Below are 17607 nucleotides of genomic sequence, written 5' to 3' on the forward strand. Positions count from 1 at the left end.
GGCACGGAGTGCGGGGCGGGGCGCGGGGCACGCCGGGGGATGCAGTCCCGGGGATGCGGAGCCGGGCCACCGCCGGGCCCTGAGCGGAGCCGGGACGGCGATGAGCGCTGCCGCCGCCAAGGTACGCGGCGCTGGCTCCGCGCTCTGCCCGCGGGGCGGGACGGGAGCGGGGGGCGATGGCGGCGCCAGAGCCGRAGGGAGCGGGGCTTGGGGCGGCGGCTTTCCGCCTTCGGCCCTGCCGCCGGCTGTGGCGGCTGACAGGGATCGCGGCCAAGATCGGCTCATGGTGCGCCGGCACCCCGAGAAGGCCGGTTGGCCGTTCCCGGGAGGACTGCGCGCATCCCGGCCTGCACCTGGCTCTGTCGCAGTGGAAAGCAAGGGATTTTCCCCTACGCTAAATAAAATGCTTTAGTGTGCTAATGCTTTTAATGGTGGTGCTTACTTACCATATTTTATTTGCGTGCACTGTTAACAACAAGTCCTACTGCAGAGATACTGAGAATTTAGGAGCAAATCTCTTCTTTGTGCTTTACATTTGAACCCAGCGGGGTACAAGCAGTGCCTTTCAGACTTCGAGGTTTCCCCTGTGCCAGCCTCCAAGGAGCAGGGTATATGTGCAGGCTGCTGGGCTTGATGGGTGTCAGAGATTTGGCCTTTCCAGGTGCATCCCCTATATCGCCTGGAAAGAGATGATATCCAGAGAACATACTGAAGAAGACAAGAAGCCTGAGAGGTCAACACACAAAGCCTGGGTTGTTCCTTCCRTTTTTCACAATACTGAAATGCATTTCCAAAACTTTTACTCTGGACTGGTATTTAAGCCCAAACTTTCCTCACTGACTGCCAGAAATGAAAACAGAACCAAACCAGAAATCTCAGTAGACATCAAGCAAATGCTGTCCTGCTATCATCCCAGCTCCAACCAGTCTACGCTGCAGTTTATGGGGATTTTATCCACAGGRTTGTAAATGCAGTAAGTTCTTTCCTGATACTTCCCTGGCCCATGCTCAGCATTTCTTCTGATACATTTCCTCTGAAGATACAGTGTCACTCTGSGACCTGTCCACTGAGGACAAAACATTTCTGCTGTGTCTGGTCTTTACTTAGCTGATTATTTTTGCCTGCGATCTGCCCTGCTGCTGGGAACAAAACAGCATAAACCCAAGGGATCACTCCAGGCGCTAGCCTCTGGAGACATTTCCCAACTGAATGATGGGTTGTTTTCCATGTTCTTTTTGGAAAAATCTCCCAGGGCCTTGAATTATAGAGCAAAGCAATTAGCTTAGCACAGTTTATTCCAAATGATAGCACAGGCGGTAAAACAAAAAAAGATCTGCAGAGAGAATCAGGAGAAATGTCTCTGCCAGCTGAGAACCAGAGTCCAAAACAGATGTGGTAAAGGACATGAATTTTTAAGCAAAAAATTATTAACAAGATCCTCAGGAAAAGCAAGTAAAATTAGTTTGCCATGAATGCTTTATGTTTCTCTTTTGAAGCCATAGTTTCTGTTTCTTTCCCTGCAACCCAGCAGGCTGGACATTTGAAAAACGAACATAGGTGATATATCCAATGGCCTGATCCCAGGAGCAGAGAATTTAAGGAAATAAGTAAATATTTTGTCCACTAAAATGTTGCCAGTACTGCCATCACTTTCCTYCTTGCTTATAAATAATTTTCTAGTAAATTTGAGGAATCTAGTCAAAGGAATACCTCATTTAAATTCATTTGAACCAATCTAAACTGTAAGAGAAGCATCAAGTTTACAAAGAGGACTGAACCATGGAGATCCTCCGTCTCTCTGGTTTTCTGTTGACAGACTATCATTGRGCATATCCCTGCTTTCTTTTGTCTTGCTGCTAGTCTCTGGAAAACTTTCTATGCATTTTGGGAGGGTAGAGACACAGAGATCCATGACATGCCATGGGATCTGTGTAAGCAAGGAGAGACATGATTACAGGTTCATTTAGAGACATACATGAGTAACAATTTCCTGCATGGAAAGAAAAGACCATGACACACAAAGAAAGATCTTTTTATTTTGCATTAAGCTGGTGTGGGAACAGAGTAGCAGCTTCTCCCACATCTGCAATGTAGAAAATCCCCTACACTGACCAGTACTGGTGGGAGGAGGAACACAGGAGCACAGTAAGGGACCTCCCTGCAAAGGCAGTCCCTGTTCCAGGAGCCAGCAGCCATTCCCTAGTGAAATGGAAATTCTGCATGCAGCTCTCCAGGGTTAGATTTCTGCATTGGCAACTGCTGACTGGGAAAGCATGGGAAGTTTTCTAGATATCTTACTTGTTTCTGGATTAAAAGTTAGGGAAATAAGAATGGTTCCCAAATGTACCTCCAAGTTTCAATCTGGTTAATGGTTTTGACATCAGGGCTGGGAGAGGGTGACTGCAGTGACTCAGGATTGAATCTGACTGGCTGATCTGGGCACGGACTGCGGGGCATAGTCCTTTCCTCATTGGTTTTAGGAGAGAAGCCATCCCCCATTCCAGCTGAGTTAAAAGAGAAAACACTGAGATTGTTTTCATTTTGTGGAGACGACTGCACACACTTAACCATGCCATCTGAAAAGGTAAGAGTTTGGACAGGGTGGAAGTGTCTGGAAAGGCTGCCTCAGTGTTATAATTCAGGTAGACAGGAATTATGTGTCCTCATGTTTTCATCTCAAACAGCAGCAGCTCTTCTTGTYGGGAAAGAGATCTGGCTTTTCCATGCATGACTGGAAAAGCTATTTCATTCCATGCAAATAACCCAGAGCAAGTGCTTGTTGGCCTTTCCATAATCAGTGTRGAAATTATTTCAGAAATCTAAGATGGGTTAGAAGTTAGCAATACTGGATAGGGACAAAGAGGGAAGCTTTATAGGGAATAATTTCAAAGTCAGTTGTACATTGCTGGAAACATCAGGTGCAACTAAATACCCAGAAGGCTGAGAGACAGTGATGCTACCTTTATGCCTACATCAGGAATAGCTACTTTCAGAAAGGAGCCCTCTCTCCTCCAAACATTGCTCTTCTCTGTCTTAAGAGTTCCTGAAATGCTTTCTGCTCCTGCATTCTTCTCCTTACAACAGTCTGGTGCTCCCAGCATATAACCATTTTATCTTTCTCTTCTCAGCCGATACTTTACAGTTATTTCCGAAGTTCCTGTTCTTGGAGAGTGCGAATCGGTAAGATCCAGTGYTGATCTCTCTTTTTTTGTCTTAGTATTGGAGTATCCTTCCCTCCACTAACCCCATTAATCCATCACTTATTAACAGAGAGGTCAGCAAACATGAACCCGGTGAGGCATTCCCCTACCAGGAGAGAGTGGAACCCTGCAGCATACCAGGAGCAGGTGGAATAGAGGGGAAAAGATAAGAGGGCTTTGTGATACTGCCTCAGACTCTGGCCTGCCCAGGTCTTGAGAGCTAAGCAGGGCTGGGAAKGGTCCCTGCTTTTACTGAGACACATAGGTTTTATGAATGAGCACATGGCTCCCTGCCCTGTCTAAGCAAAATCAGGAAGGGCTGTGCTGCAAAGAGTTGTAAAGCTTATTTTGAAAAATGCAGTGGTTTTGCCAGGACTGATCTTTAGTACTTCAGTCCTTCATTTGCCAGAGCACCATCTTCACAGTGGACTCAGGCCACCCTCTTTGCGGGATAAGGTCTTTTTTCAAATATCGATGCTAACATTTCCCTGAGCCCATGAAACTGGTCCCAGTGTACCTGTCTGAAGCTGTACACTCTGCTCTCCCTAGCACTGGCTCTGAAAGGAATTTCCTATGACCTGGTCCCAGTGAACCTCATTAAGGATGGAGGGCAGCAGGTAAGAATAGAGATTCCACTGTTCTCTCCAGGGCTATTGAACTTGGGGATCATTAGGAGACTCGGGATTAGCGCTAGAAAGTTCACAGGCAAAGTTACTGAATTCCTTACTGCKTCTCTGTAATTAATTGTTGTTTTCAGCCACTATTCCCTGGCATGTGATAAAGAGGGAGAGTATGTCTGGTGGAGACTAGAGGCCTTTTCCTCTCTCAAACATTTGTGACTGAATTCATAAGGCTGAAGATCTTTTGCTCGTGCTTACCATGATACAGCTAAATAGATCTGGCACACAGATTTCAGAGAAGCTGCACTGCACTTYAAACAGACTCAACCTCACTCAATTAGCACCTGAAAGTGTGTGGGGGTGGGGGTAGGTGGTGTACAAAAGATGCTAAATTATATTGCAGGGGAATATTGCAAAGGAAAGACGTGGGTTGTCAAAAGAGATCTTCACAAAAGAGACCTTACTTAGGGGTCCATAGGAGGTACCTCATAGTACCACAGCTCAATGTACCAGTTTGGGCTAAGGCAGAGTTGGAGAACCWGGACAGTAATGGTGGCACTGATAACAGGTGATGGCAGGTGGCAACACCACCCATCCTGGGCATTGCAGGGATGCTTTATCAAGCAATAAGGCAGTTTGGCCCTGGATGCAAGGATCCCTGAGCCCCACACAGAGCTTGCTGTARGCTAATAATGCAGCATAATTTACTGCAAAGCTTAACATAAAGGAGAGAGAAAAAAAAACTGGTAGCTGGGTTCTGGGAGAAGAAATCAAGGAAGAATAATTTCTTATTGCTGTAGAGTAATCTCAGGTTTGTTTCTACAGTTTTCTGCTGAATTCAAGGCACTGAATCCAATGCAGCAAGTCCCAGCCTTGAAAATTGATGGCATCACCCTTTCTCAGTCAGTGAGTTATCATCACATCCCTGTTAACCTTTCACTCCAACATGCTGCCCAGKCAGGACAGGATGGTTTGCACTGTCTTTTTCCTCACAGCTTTCATCTATACTTTGGAAGAGATAGCATTTATGATCCCACTTGGGAATAGAAATAGCACAGTTTTTGATGGGAAACTACTGTCAAGTATTTAAGTTAAATTCTGCTTTAGTTTATAAGTCCACCTTYCTGGGAGTTATACTACAAACTGGGCAGTTTGTAGTCTGACTTAGATGGATGTTTCATGGTTTGCCTGAATTACAGCTGGACCAAATGACAGCAAGGTCACAGGCAGATGTCAGAGGGGTTATTCTATTCYTTGAATTGGTAACAAAATGCAGAATTCAAAGATTTGGCTCGCCAATAATCTCCCATTATCTCTTTGTTCATTACAGCTAGCCATAATTAATTATCTGGAAGAGACACATCCTAACCCCAGGCTTCTGCCCCAAGATCCAAAGAAGAGAGCCCAAGTCAGAATGATCGCTGATCATATTGTCTCTGGCATCCAACCGCTCCAGGTACTACCTTGTCAGATCCATGCAAATGAGAAAATCAGAAAGGATTTCTGTTTCTGAAATGCACAGTCTCTTTAAATTGTTGCCAGCCAACAGGGTGGCAGAACTTCAGACTGGTGTGCTAGCAAATAAAATCTCTGCCTAACCTCTGCCTGATCTGCCAATGGCAACAATACAGTATTTCCAACACAGCAAATCCTATAGCACCCCAGGTTCTTTCCAGAAAGAGCTGAATATGGTTTTACTGCTGGTTCTAGGACATTTTAGGAAGAAGGGAATTGAGCAACCCAAAGAAAAGAGGCAAAGGGATACCCTGGCAACTGTTACAGAAGGGTAGTGCCAAGAGAAAGATACAGCAGGGTGCATGACTTGGTGAAGGTGAGGTCAGGGCTGACCCAACCAACTAAACTCGGGCCAAGGGTTCAGCCTTGGCAACTCCTCAACTCCCTTTTCCTCCACTGGAGGACACAGCGGGCAAGATCCAGCCAGCAGTAGTCATCTAACCTAGAGATTGCTTTGCCTTCACAGAACCTGAGTGTCCTGAARCAAATGGGGGAGAAAAAAATGGAGTGGGCCCAGAACTGTATCGCATCTGGCTTTCAAGGTATATCCAACATCCAAAATGATCAACATTTTGGCTGACCTTACAAAATGCTGCACTGCTGGCATTCTACTTGCCTTTTCAAGTAGAACCAAAGATCTTCCTAGGCTGGTGTGCTGGGGTCCTGCCTTGTTGGCAAAGATAGTGCTCTTACTGCCCAGAGTCCCTTGTCCAGGACTGGTAGCTCCCCAGGATCTCAGAGCAAAGATGTTCACAGAACACTTCCACTGCTGCACATAAAAGAGGAGAGGCCTGGGGGCATCCTGCACACTACAGCAGTTGATTCACTCTAAACCATGATGGCTCATGATGGCTCACAGCACTTCCGAAGTTCTACATATATATATATATATATGCGCTTTTGTAATCAGACATCTGATGGCAAACTCCCACAGAGTCTAGCAAGTAGCAGAGTTTTTCTTTGCCTCTTTGGGAGAAAGAAAGTGCTTTTTGTTTCCTCAAAACCCTTTCCCCCATGTACTGCAACGACAGGCCCATCTTCCCTTCTGACAGACAAAAACTGACTGAACTTTTGCATTTTTCCTCTCCCCAATCATATACTTCTTCATTATCCTCATTAGTKTTTCAGGTGCATTGTCTGAAGCAGCTGAAATCACCCTGGGTCCAAAAAAGCTGAAGAACCCTAAGGACTCCCATAACTATAGTAATATTTCTGCTCCATCTAGATTCTGTCCCAAATTGCTCTTTTTTCAGCTCAGGGTTAAAATGCCCTTGTTCATAAYTCCCAGTCTAGAAAGTTCCCTTTCAATTGAGTTTTCAGTGCCTCACTCCAGTGTACCATCTCTCTTGACAGCACTGGAGCAGATTCTGCAGCACACTGCTGGACGCTACTGTGTGGGGGATGAAGTAAGTACCCAAGAGAGCACTGTGTGCCATTGCACAACTGAAAACCCCAGTATTTTCCTCTAAAATGGGAAAGAAAATGAGTTGAGGAGACAAAACCACAACCCCATCCAGTGCCTAGAGTTACATGCAGTGCCTTCACCATAAGGAAAAGCTGCTGTATTAATCCTACTTAGGCCATTACTGACTTGCAGAGAGTATGGAGATGTTTACTTGTCCCTGCCTATAACCTGCTAATTGCCAGATTCTACACCTATCTAAGCTCTGGCTGGTACTGGAGGATGTGGGAAATTATGATATATATTTCATCTTTATGGGATTTGGATTTCAAAGTGTCCTGTCATGGGGCAAAGCTTGGCTCAAGAAATGTGGGTTCGGTTCTTAGCTCTGTTCTATGGAACCTTTAACCAACTTGTATTTTTCTGCTCTGATGGTCCAGTTTTAACATAGACAGATTTCACAGAGCTCACATAAAAATTGTTCTGACCCTTACCAAACTAGAGGCAGTTCAGACCTCTTCCATTTATTAGTTTTGCTGGCAGGCAAATGGATCTTTCCTGTAAAATCTTTAGAAAAAAAGAGGGCTCCTGCAATATCCTGGGATGCAGAGGATTGTCTAGTAGCAGCCTCGGGGAGCCCTTCGTAGGTGAAGGCTACTTAGAAAAATTAATGCTGGAGAATAACATGAGCTCTGAGAGGGCTTTGTGGCCTGGGGAGCAGGGGAGCAGCTGCCTCTGTCTGTGCAGATAGGCAGCCAGCAGCATTGTCCTTGAGTCTTCTTTTTAGATTGCAAGTCCTTGAGCCTGTGTGCAGAGCCCTATCACATACCAAGTCTTGACATTGGCAGGACTTGCTTGATACTCCAGCAGTGCAAACAAGCAAAATTTACTTATCTTTTCCCAGCCATGCAAACACTCTTCTCCCTCTGCAGCTTGCCAGCAGGCCTGTTTGCTCTGAGGCAGTTGCTATAGAAGCACAGTGTCCTTGAGGTCATAATGATCAGCTGGTAAATATAAAACTGCCTAAAAGCTGATGGTTTCAACTATGAAGTTCTTTTTCTTGTACTGCTGCTATATTATTAATGCTGAATTAAAAAATTAGATTGTCATGACAGCTCCTCTGTACTGGCTGATAAAATCATTTCAGTCCCAGTCTCAAAGTCTGCCACCAGTGTGAAGTGTAATGGGACAGGCTGTGAGTTACTCTTACCCCTTTTCTCTGCTACATTTGCAGGTTTCCATGGCTGATCTKTGTTTAGCACCTCAAGTTGCCAATGCTGAAAGGTAATTAAGGCTAAGCCTAAGACATTCTTCAACACACCTACACCTTATGCTGGGCTATCAGAGCTTACCTTCTGCTGCTCCTTGTGCCTGTTAAAAAAGTATCCCTCCTGCCTGCCCTATGTTATGGGTCTTCTCTCCATGAATTTTCTTATTTCATAAATACTGTCTTTTTTTGGAAGTAAAGAGCTGTGGTCTCCTCCTGGAGAGCCTTGGGAAAACCTGATCTATGTCCTTAGAAAATCTGAGGTTGTCACAYTCTCTGTCCCTGTTTGCTCCATTCTCTACACTACACGCAGGAGGAAAAGATTAATCAGACTTTATTTGTTTAAAGCCTTAATCCCATACAAGTAGTGGCTGTATGTTTCCCAGGAAAAGCAGTGTCTTTCTACCTTGCACACTATGTAAAAGCCTGGTGAAGATCACACAATCATTGGGGTTTGAAGGGAATTCTGGAGGTTATCCAGTCCAATTTCCCTGCTAGAGGAAGTGGCACAGGATTGCATCCAGATGGGTTTGAGCACCTCTAGAGAAGGAGACTTTACAACCTCTCCAGACACTGACTGATCTTTTTAGCATTTTTTAAACCTACAAGGATGAACCTTTCCTGTTAGTGTAAATACCTGTGAGATTCTCCCATACTGGGCAGGCCTATCACACTGTTCTACACTCCTGCTCATTTCTACACTGGCTCACCAACTCATAGTACTTCATAAATTCTTTTCATTTTGCAGATTCAAAGTGGACATGGGTCCATATCCCACAATAACCAGAATAAATAAAGCTCTCTTGGAGTTAGAGGCCTTCAAAATAAGCCACCCTTCCCGGCAGCCAGATACTCCTGCAGAGCTGCGAGCCTGAAGCCTTTCTAGTCATTAAATCTAGAAAGCTGGCATGGTAGCATGGTAGAGAAGACAACACCTGCAGTTTGAGTAGGACTTCAGCACCAGAAGGAATGCCTGGTACTAATGTCTCCCTTTCATCTGGATGGGAAGAAGGACAGAGGACGTGGAAATAGTATGGATGGCTTACAGGAGCTATGCCTATGCTGGAATGCCTACAGCTACAATTTTTTTCTATCTCCATGAAGCAGATTAAAGCAAAAGTATCCATAATGATCACAAGTTCCCTCTGTATGCCTTTGGGTTGGGGAATGTAGCCACSAACAACTTTGAGGCATTGAGCCAATTCTGCATCCTCAGATACTGCTCTAGCTGTTTCCTTAGTCTTCAGCTGCAGATTGTTGTCCAAGGGAATCCCACCCCACCTTCCCTCCAAACCAGAAACATACTGAGGACTTTCCATGTGGCAAGAGTAAATCCCATTCCACTCATACCAAATAAAAACAAACACCTGAATTACCTTCAAAGCTGAAAGCACCCTGGGAATTTCAGCTAAAAAAAACTGTAGGGCAAGATGGGAACCCATAACCTTGTGTCTGTATTCTTGTGCAGACTCAGCTCAGATCCCAGCGAATGTTTTGGCATCTGAGCCCAGATACTGTATATCAGGTACCCTAAGAGAACAATACCCATGGCCTTCAGACTTTACAAACCCATGATCTCTTGTACCAAGGTGGCATTCACCTACATATAGCTACCTGGACTGCCATGTTGCTTGGACTCATTTATTGCCATCCATATCTGTATTTAGACAGATGAAGAGCATTGCTGTTCAGGCTCATTCTGAGTATCATGCATTATCCTAGGTCCAGCTGGATCTTGACGGTGCTGTTATAAAAGGTCCCAGCACAGTTGGAGCCCCCAAAGACCAACACCGTGTGCAGGTTCTGCTCCTCTTTGTTCTCCTTGTCCATATCCACCAAGTGGGCGGGAGTCAGGTCAAGCAACGTGTGGCCAGCTCGGGGAACAGAGCAGAGGTCGTGGTGGATCACTGTGCTCCATGAAAGAGTGTCTGAAGTAGAAAGAGGCTATCAATACTGACAAGCCCATTCCTAGTGCAAGATATGAAACAAAAGGACTAGGCTAGGTGTTCAGAAACACCACTGCAGCCCCAGAGTCACCTTCAGTATCAAAACAGGCCAGGAGAGTCACTCACCTAGGTGGAAGACAAAGGCATCATGTAAGGCTCCTTTGGCATTGCAGCCTCCACTGATCAGAATCTTCTGGTCCGACACAGCCACAGCTGCATGAAAACTGTGACCAATGCAAAGTCAAAAGGTGACTACAACAAAACCTGCTGGGATGGCCTAAATCAGCAATGGGCAGGGATGGACAGACCTGATCAGGAGATTTGGGGCTTAAGCTGCAGGAAGAACACTGACTTCTGCTTCTCTCTGCCCTGACTTGCTAAAAGAGATGTTTGTTTGCCTCTGGAGGTCAGGCCATGATCAGGCCTGAAGAGCAACTCATTATTTCAGGAGAAGCTATCGAAACTGCTATGCTTTGCTTTGCGGGGTAAGATAGCAGGCTAGCTGGGCTATAGAGTGATTTAGATCATTGTTCTAGTGAGCAACTGTGTCCCTTCAGGAACAGTCCCGGTACAGGAGTTGCTTTCTCAGTGTGGCACAATATTTCTCCAGGTACTGTGAAGACCAAACAGTAGGCAATGCAATTTACTATCACATGGCAGAAAACTCACCCTAGCCTGAAAGGGAGACTAAGGAATATCCCCCCACACCATACAGGCACCAGCAAGGACAGCACAGGAATTCATGGCCCTGCAGCAGAAAGGAGATCTACTGTGTTTTGACTAGTGGGACAGAGATGTGCAACTGATTACAAGCACCTTGGCTTCAAAGAGAAATGACAGAAGAAGACAGCTCCTGGGTCTACAGCAGAATCTTACCAACGTGAAGAAGGCTGTCCTGCAAGGAGGGGGACTGGTGTGTACTCCATGAAACCTGACAGCCAGAGAAAAGGCAGGTGAAATGTCCAAAAATCTCAGCCTCACAACTAGACAAAAACTTACACACACTGCCACATCAACAACCTCCCTTCTCTATCACCCAGCTTCTTCCAAAAAAAGCACTTTTTTTTTCATGCCCTCCCTTATTGCCCCAGGAAGGTTTTTTTTTAATCCCACAGTTTTTCATCTCCACTGCCTAGTTAGGAGTTTGTATAAAGTTATTGCTATTTTCCCACTGAACACACCTCACTCCCAGGTCCCTGTCTTAGAACAGACCTTCCCAAGGCAGCCAATTGGCACAGACTTTCTTACCCAGATCCAGAATGTGCATGTCACTGAGGTAGAGAGAAGTCCTCCGACCTCCAAAAATCAGCAGCTTGTTTTTCAATAGAGTAGCTGAATGCCTGGGCAGAGAGAAAGCAAGTGAATAAAACATCTTCAGCAAGTTACCAAAACTTCCATTTTACCCTTGGCTTCTTCTGTTGGGTTGCCATAGCTTCAGTCTACCCCTGCCTCTACCCACAGCCACTGCAGCCCAGAGACAGAATCCCATCAGGATTTATAACAAGAGGTACTGAGAGTCACATTGCTCTAAATACTGCCTTATCATAAGGATTAAATAATGGAGAACAATCACCTAATATTTAGGAAATCACACTGGTGTGGGAGGGAAGGTGAGGAGAGGTTTTCTGCACTGTTTTGGATAGCTGGAACTACAGCACTCTCACCCAAGCCTAGGCAGAGGCTTCTCCCCTTCTGAAATGGGCTGATACCAAATTTCATGCTCTGGATTGAAGACATAGAGCACATTGCTGCAGGGTGCAACTGCCAGTGATGCCTTTTTGGGGAAAGTTCCTCCAAAAACAAAGAGCTCCTTCTGGTAGATAGTTGCACTGTGGTAGGTGAGCACTGGTATCCTCCCTTTTGCCTAGAAAAAGTTCAATATGTATTTGTTACACGCAGTGCATTATTTGCTGCACGACCCATAGAAAAGGAGTCCACATCATGCAGTGAGTTTGGCAACTGTGGATTTTCACTTCATTGGCTCCCCAGCCAGATTTTTGCTGCACAGGCAGACAGTATATTCTTTGCATGCTCTACACCACCAGAATGCTCTCATAAGAGAAGGRAGTCAACCTCCCACACCTTCTTCAGAAGATGTCAGGGAACATAAAGATCTCATCCAGGCTTACTCTGTAAAAGCCATTTTGTGCTGTAGCCAGGAAAGAGACAGTCCCATGCTGACAGGGTCCTCTGCTCAAGAGTCCTGCTGTTCTGTTATTTGAAAGCAGTCCCTGATTTGAGAAGACTAGGTCTTGATCCCCAGCATCTGGTGCTGCTCTCAATGGTACCATATAAAATGAGAGTCCATTTCCCTCTGCTGCTTGTAGAGTGCCTCCTACCCTTGAGCTCGGTCAGACACAGCCCTCTGCAGCAACCATTTTTTCACATTGCTTCATTCATTGTACGCACAGCTTCTCGCTTCTATCCAGCATGTAACTTCTCAACACAGCCTCCTAATACCTGTCAAGCCCGGCTATGCATCTCAGACAACCTGCAGCAACAGTGGACCAAGACTTCCGGACTAAGGACATGGACACATCAACTGCCACATTCAGGCAGAACCTGCCACCCCACTCCTGCACTTTTGTCTTGGAAAAGATGCAGTACTCACAGCCACAAGGAGCCATTTCCAGGTGCTTGTGTCCAGAATGTAGATGCTGCTGTGGTCTTTGTCCTCTCTTATGCCCCCAAAGATGTAGATACGCTTGGTGTCAGGGTCATAGGTCGCTGTGTGACCATGCAAGCATGATGGCATAGCATTTTGTAGCTGGAAACCCACTGGAAGCCATAAATCACTGTCTGTGGGAGCAACATCAGACACACAGTGTGGGAGTTCAAAAAGGCTCTTAATTTCTCTATATTTAAAGAATATGCCATAAAAATTTTTACTCAAAACTTTGGTCCCTTTGTCTCTTCTTCTCCTTTGATTCAGAGCTAGAGGGAACTCATACAAAATTGTTTCTGTAAGGAAGGAAGGGGAACAGCAAGGTGAAAGAGAAGACCAGTGAGGTGCAGAAAGACATGAGGCACTGGAATTGTATCCACAGTTCCCCACCAGTCACCACACACAGACTGCAAACTGCACTGTTGCTTTTACCCCTTAAAATTCCCCAAGTCTTCCCAGAACTCCTAGAGGGCTGTAAAGTACAATTCCAGAGCTCATAAGGYACCTCAGCCTGGTGACATGCTAGATGTGACACCTTTGCTGTCTCCTCCATATGATAGATGCCCAAGTACCCCCTCCCATCTGCATGAGCTATCCTCGAGTCCCACTGAACATATTGCTTTTGACAGCCCTAAAGTCCCCACCAATTTCCAGCTTCCAGAGAGCATCCCTGCAGGACTGTTGGTCAACACCTTCTCCACCAATGAGAACAGCTGTCCCCAGGTCACTGAGGCACATGGCATGGCACCACCGAGGGCTGGGACTGCCTGAGGAGGGAAGAACACAGGCCCATGAGCAGTCAGACAAGACATCCTCACCTCCCTTCACTGCTGGGGAGAGCCAGACACCTGAATGCTCACAGGGGGGAAATGGTAATGCGAGAGCCTCTGGTTCCTTCCCTCAACAGGGGAAAATTTTCCCTGAGAAATATTTTCAGTTGGCTCAGGAGAATAATTGCTGTTCTCAGAGAGACTTCAGGAGCAAGAAATAGCTGGATGTAGGATGCATTCAGGCTGCCACTTCAGACAGGCTTGGATGTCCCCCACTCATTCCGCCATCTCCAGAAGTGATATCACAGTTGTGCTACCCCCCTGTGTTACTCCTTGTGGCTACCCAGGGACAGCTCATCAGTGCCCAGGACAGAACAATCAGAAGCTGGAGCTGTTTCCAGAGATATTCCTCTGTTCTTCCTCCTTTCCTCTGCCAGGCCCCTGCAGTTGGTTGAGCAAGCTAAAAAAATACTTTTAAATCAAAGTCTGTTTCACATCTTACCTTTWTTTCCTCAAAGAGCTATGTACCCAGAGATGTGTCTGAGATTCAGAGGGGCTAAAGAAACATATTTGAGAGCCTGACAGTACTGAATGCACATGTACTGAGAGCAATTGCATGAAGAGGAACAGCACATACACACAACCTACTTGTTACTCTTGATCACTGGGGAGATACAGGATGGAGCATGAGAGGCTTCTGACATTGAAGAGAAGGAATAGCATCACTGAGTGACTGAAAAGACAAACCAGGGTCTAGGAAACAAATCCTCACCTTGCAACTCCTTCACTGCCAGATCTGCAGAGGAAACATAGAGATGGCCTCATAAAGAAAGCAGTGAAATACAGTAAAAAGCACTTAGCTCCACTGTTTAAGAGCCCTTTTTTCCTTCCTTTCTCCAACCTCCAGCACAAAGCTACCTCACTGCAACAAGGTGCAACACAAGAACCATGAGCTAAGTCTCATCAGAAGAAATGCAGAAGATAGGTAAGAGCAGGCACACTTCCTTTGACTGCCATCATGCTCTCACCATTGCATTTTTCCCCTCTGATGGAAGCCCATTTTCCCCCTTCTCACACTGCCTGCAGCAGAATCAACTTTATGTTGGAGCTACACTTGCCTTTATGACAAGCAAGCCAARTCCCAGTAAGTCATTTCTTAGGGGGACCACTATGTTACTGTCAAACTTTCACATGTAAACTTGGTCACACTCTGGAGCTGACTCAGATTTACCACTCCAGAAGCCTAAACTTTTGTTTCCAAACCCCTTGGCAGTTACCTTCTCACTACTGAAAAGTCACTACAATTATACTAATTACATATATATTTTCATTTTCTGTATACTGTAATAATAACCAAATGTCTTTTCTCAACCAAGTGGTATGCTGTTAGTAGGGGTACAAACAGACTAATGCAGTGGTTACAGAACATCAGAGTAGGTAACTTTCTTATGCCTCAATTTACTCTTTTATAAAACAAGTTAACAATATTTGCCTCCATTTATAAAACACTTTTACTCGCATGAAAAGATAGGGATTATGTCATGGTACAAAGTGTTGGCACTAAGAATATCTGATGTTCTATTTCTGGCCTTTTCCCAGCAGGCAAAAACTCATCAAGCAGTTCATCCAGGAATAAAGACCATTCTCAGTATATGAAAGTCAAACGCACAAGTCCATCATGCCTTGGACGTATACAGAGAAATGGACTGGCAAGTTGCAGCCCAGAAGCATTGACAGATCATTCAGACAAGACCTGTAAAATAAAGCTGGAAGCTACCAGTTACCTTCTTCATCAAGATCTCTCTCAGATGCTGTGGGTTCAAATAAAACCTTCCTGGGCTTTTTGGAGTATACTCTTKGTGGTGCTTGGTCAGGACTCTTCCTCCAGACCTCACTGGATTCTGCCTTGCCAGATGGTGACTTCAGGGCACAGGGTACCACCAGGGTCCTYACTGGTGGCTGGATATCCTTCTTCACAGGCCTGGATGCTCTGGCAGTCACCTCTGAGCTCTGACTCTTAACCTGTGACATGAACCCCAGTCAAATCAGCCCTGAAGAAAAATACCTGAGGCTACTGTGAATTACTGGGCCAGAGATTAGTTTCATGTAACTGTTTTCAGGCTCATCTTCCCACTGAGTTTTAAAGGCCAACATGAAAGCTGTATCAGCTGCCACACAGATGCTGAGCAATGCAGCTATCTGCTGCTGTGTGCTGTGGTTGGCTTTCAGTCTATTGGGCACAGCTAGAATATGGAAGGATAAAAAGGCTATCTATACTAGGAACAAACAGGCTGGTTGATCATCCCCCTCAACGACTGCTAAATTCAGCCTTTCAAAAGGTATTTCAATGGAGCACAAAACTTTGGCTCCAAAACTTGCTGAGCCATATCTCCACTGATAGAATGGCAGCAAATATTTCAGCTAGACATCGACTGAATAGCTGCTGGTGAGGGAGAAGATACTACAGTGACAGTGAAATAACAAGAAGGTGGCTCCAAAGTACACATACCTCAGTGGAATCCTCCAAGTCCTGGCCAAGGGGTCTATCATCTGCTGGGAGCACTGGTGACTGGGTGGTCTCTGGTATAAGGAAGGGATGGGCAGGCGTACTGCTGGAGACACCTCGGAGCAGCTGCAGCAGGAACAGTGACAGAATAATAGGACATGCCAAGTGTGCCAGCCTCCAACAACACAAAGGGTGAGCAAACAGATGTCTTGCAAGAGAYAGATTCCCTGCAATGGAATAATCTGCCTTTCCTCTCCCACACAAAAAAAAACAAACAAGGAAAAGGAAAGCCAGATGCTTCAAGATGCTAAATCCAATGGCTTCAGCTGAAGGTAAAACAACTATCTAAGTACCAAAGACTCAGGAGAGAGCGGAACTGAACAGCTCTCTGTTGCCCATCTCCTCTGACACACAAGGTGTTCTGGCAAAATTGTGTTCAGAAGATAGGCCTGCAGCATCACAGAGGTTTCAGGCTCAGCACAGACATGCATTAACAGATACATGTTTGTCAGCTCTATCTTGGAGAAGTAGAGAAGGAGAGCATAGGGGAGGAGGTTCTGAGGCTCAGAAGTGACAACATTTGGGACTCTGGGCAGGAAGAGAAGAGAATGTCAAATCTTTTACCTGCCCATTGACAGTAAGGACAAGCCTCACAGGATTGCCTTTGTCCATCTCTTTCAACGAGGCCATGAAAATATCTGTTCTCCAGTCATCTTCCCACACCAGAGACCTGCATAAGGGACCATGGCTTTTCAGCCCACAAGTGAYGCTGACCAGGACAAAATTCCTGCTCCCATACTAAATGGTAACAGCCAAAGCCAAAAGAAATCCAACCAAGAAAGCAGCCAGAAGGAAGCAGGAATCATAACTAGAGAGGAACACCATAGTGGGGGACCAGCAGGCCTGAGCAGCTTTGGGATGACACCAGCTGTCATAGAGCCCAAGCCAGAGATCAGAAAGCTTTTCCAGGATGCCCCTCCTGACACCCTGGCAGCTCCTGCTGTAACCTGCGGGTTGGCTCCAGCGTGCCGACCCGCTGGGGCGTGATGCCTGGGGACACCAGCACATCCACTGCGATGCTTGTGTCCGGAGAGTAACAGCTCCAGTCTCCCAGCCCGAACACCACCAGCTGCTTTGGCAACGGCAGGGGCAGCCAAGCCTGGAAACCCATCTGGCTGGACTGGCTGCAGGGGGAAGGAAACAAAAACAAGAGACAGTAATCAAGGAGTAAAATAAAAGGTAGGGGGAAAAAATGGAAACGCCTGAAAACACGTTTATGCCAAGGGAGGTTGAAAGGTGAGGGCTTGTGACATTTAAAGATGAAACCATGCAAAGATGTGGTAAAGGAAATAACCGATGGGAAAGGAAGACAGCCAGGGGCTGGGGCAGCGGCAGCTCCGGAGACACGGGCCACGGCATGGCGTGCAGGTGCTCCCGGAGGAACCCCACCCAGATACGGGCCGGCCGGTCCGCGCAGCCCCCGGGGCCGGGCCGGGCCGCACCTGCCGAGCCGCCGCGGCGGCTCCCGCAGAGCCCAGAGCACGTAGAAAGTGAGGCCGCCCTGCCGGGCCCGGCCACCGGGCCGCGAACAGCCTCGGCGGCGAGCAGACAACATCACGGGGAGCAGCACAGGGCCCCTGGGTCGGCATTAAGGCGTCCGGAGCAGGAGGGACGGCCCCGGCATCCCCCGCCCCGGCCCTGCACCTGCGGGGAGGC

General features: G+C 46.5%; 2 protein-coding genes across 3 annotated transcripts; one reads left to right on the forward strand and one right to left on the reverse strand.

Annotated features, from left to right (window-relative positions):
- The first annotated feature begins 43 nt into the window (after window positions 1–43).
- On the forward strand, window positions 44–9136 carry GSTZ1 (glutathione S-transferase zeta 1). 2 transcript variants are annotated; one of them, XM_057379061.1, is made up of 9 exons: window positions 44–121; window positions 3129–3180; window positions 3750–3817; window positions 4646–4726; window positions 5151–5276; window positions 5802–5877; window positions 6689–6741; window positions 7972–8021; window positions 8753–9136. In XM_057379061.1, exons 1-9 carry the CDS (start codon window positions 101–103, stop codon window positions 8877–8879), a joined length of 654 nt encoding a protein of 217 aa, XP_057235044.1. In that variant the 5' UTR covers window positions 44–100; the 3' UTR covers window positions 8880–9136. The 2 variants fall into 2 exon arrangements, with proteins under 2 accessions (XP_057235044.1, XP_057234960.1); XM_057378977.1 differs by lacking the exon at window positions 44–121 and adding an exon at window positions 2481–2584.
- A 355-nt stretch (window positions 9137–9491) lies between these two features.
- On the reverse strand, window positions 9492–17354 carry LOC130580976 (probable serine/threonine-protein kinase DDB_G0272254). The gene is made up of 12 exons (XM_057378862.1): window positions 16899–17354; window positions 16516–16621; window positions 15895–16017; window positions 15170–15407; window positions 14158–14181; window positions 13260–13382; window positions 12562–12749; window positions 11615–11814; window positions 11199–11290; window positions 10827–10881; window positions 10077–10174; window positions 9492–9932 (listed from the first exon to the last, which is right to left on the reverse strand). Exons 1-12 carry the CDS (start codon window positions 17060–17062, stop codon window positions 9718–9720), a joined length of 1626 nt encoding a protein of 541 aa, XP_057234845.1. The 5' UTR covers window positions 17063–17354; the 3' UTR covers window positions 9492–9717.
- Between the last annotated feature and the right edge of the window lie 253 nt (window positions 17355–17607).

This window comes from Malurus melanocephalus, unplaced genomic scaffold (genome assembly GCF_030028575.1).
Source record: "Malurus melanocephalus ecotype Western Australia unplaced genomic scaffold, MMel_1.1 scaffold_0, whole genome shotgun sequence".
In the NCBI taxonomy this organism is placed as follows: Eukaryota; Metazoa; Chordata; class Aves; order Passeriformes; family Maluridae; genus Malurus; species Malurus melanocephalus.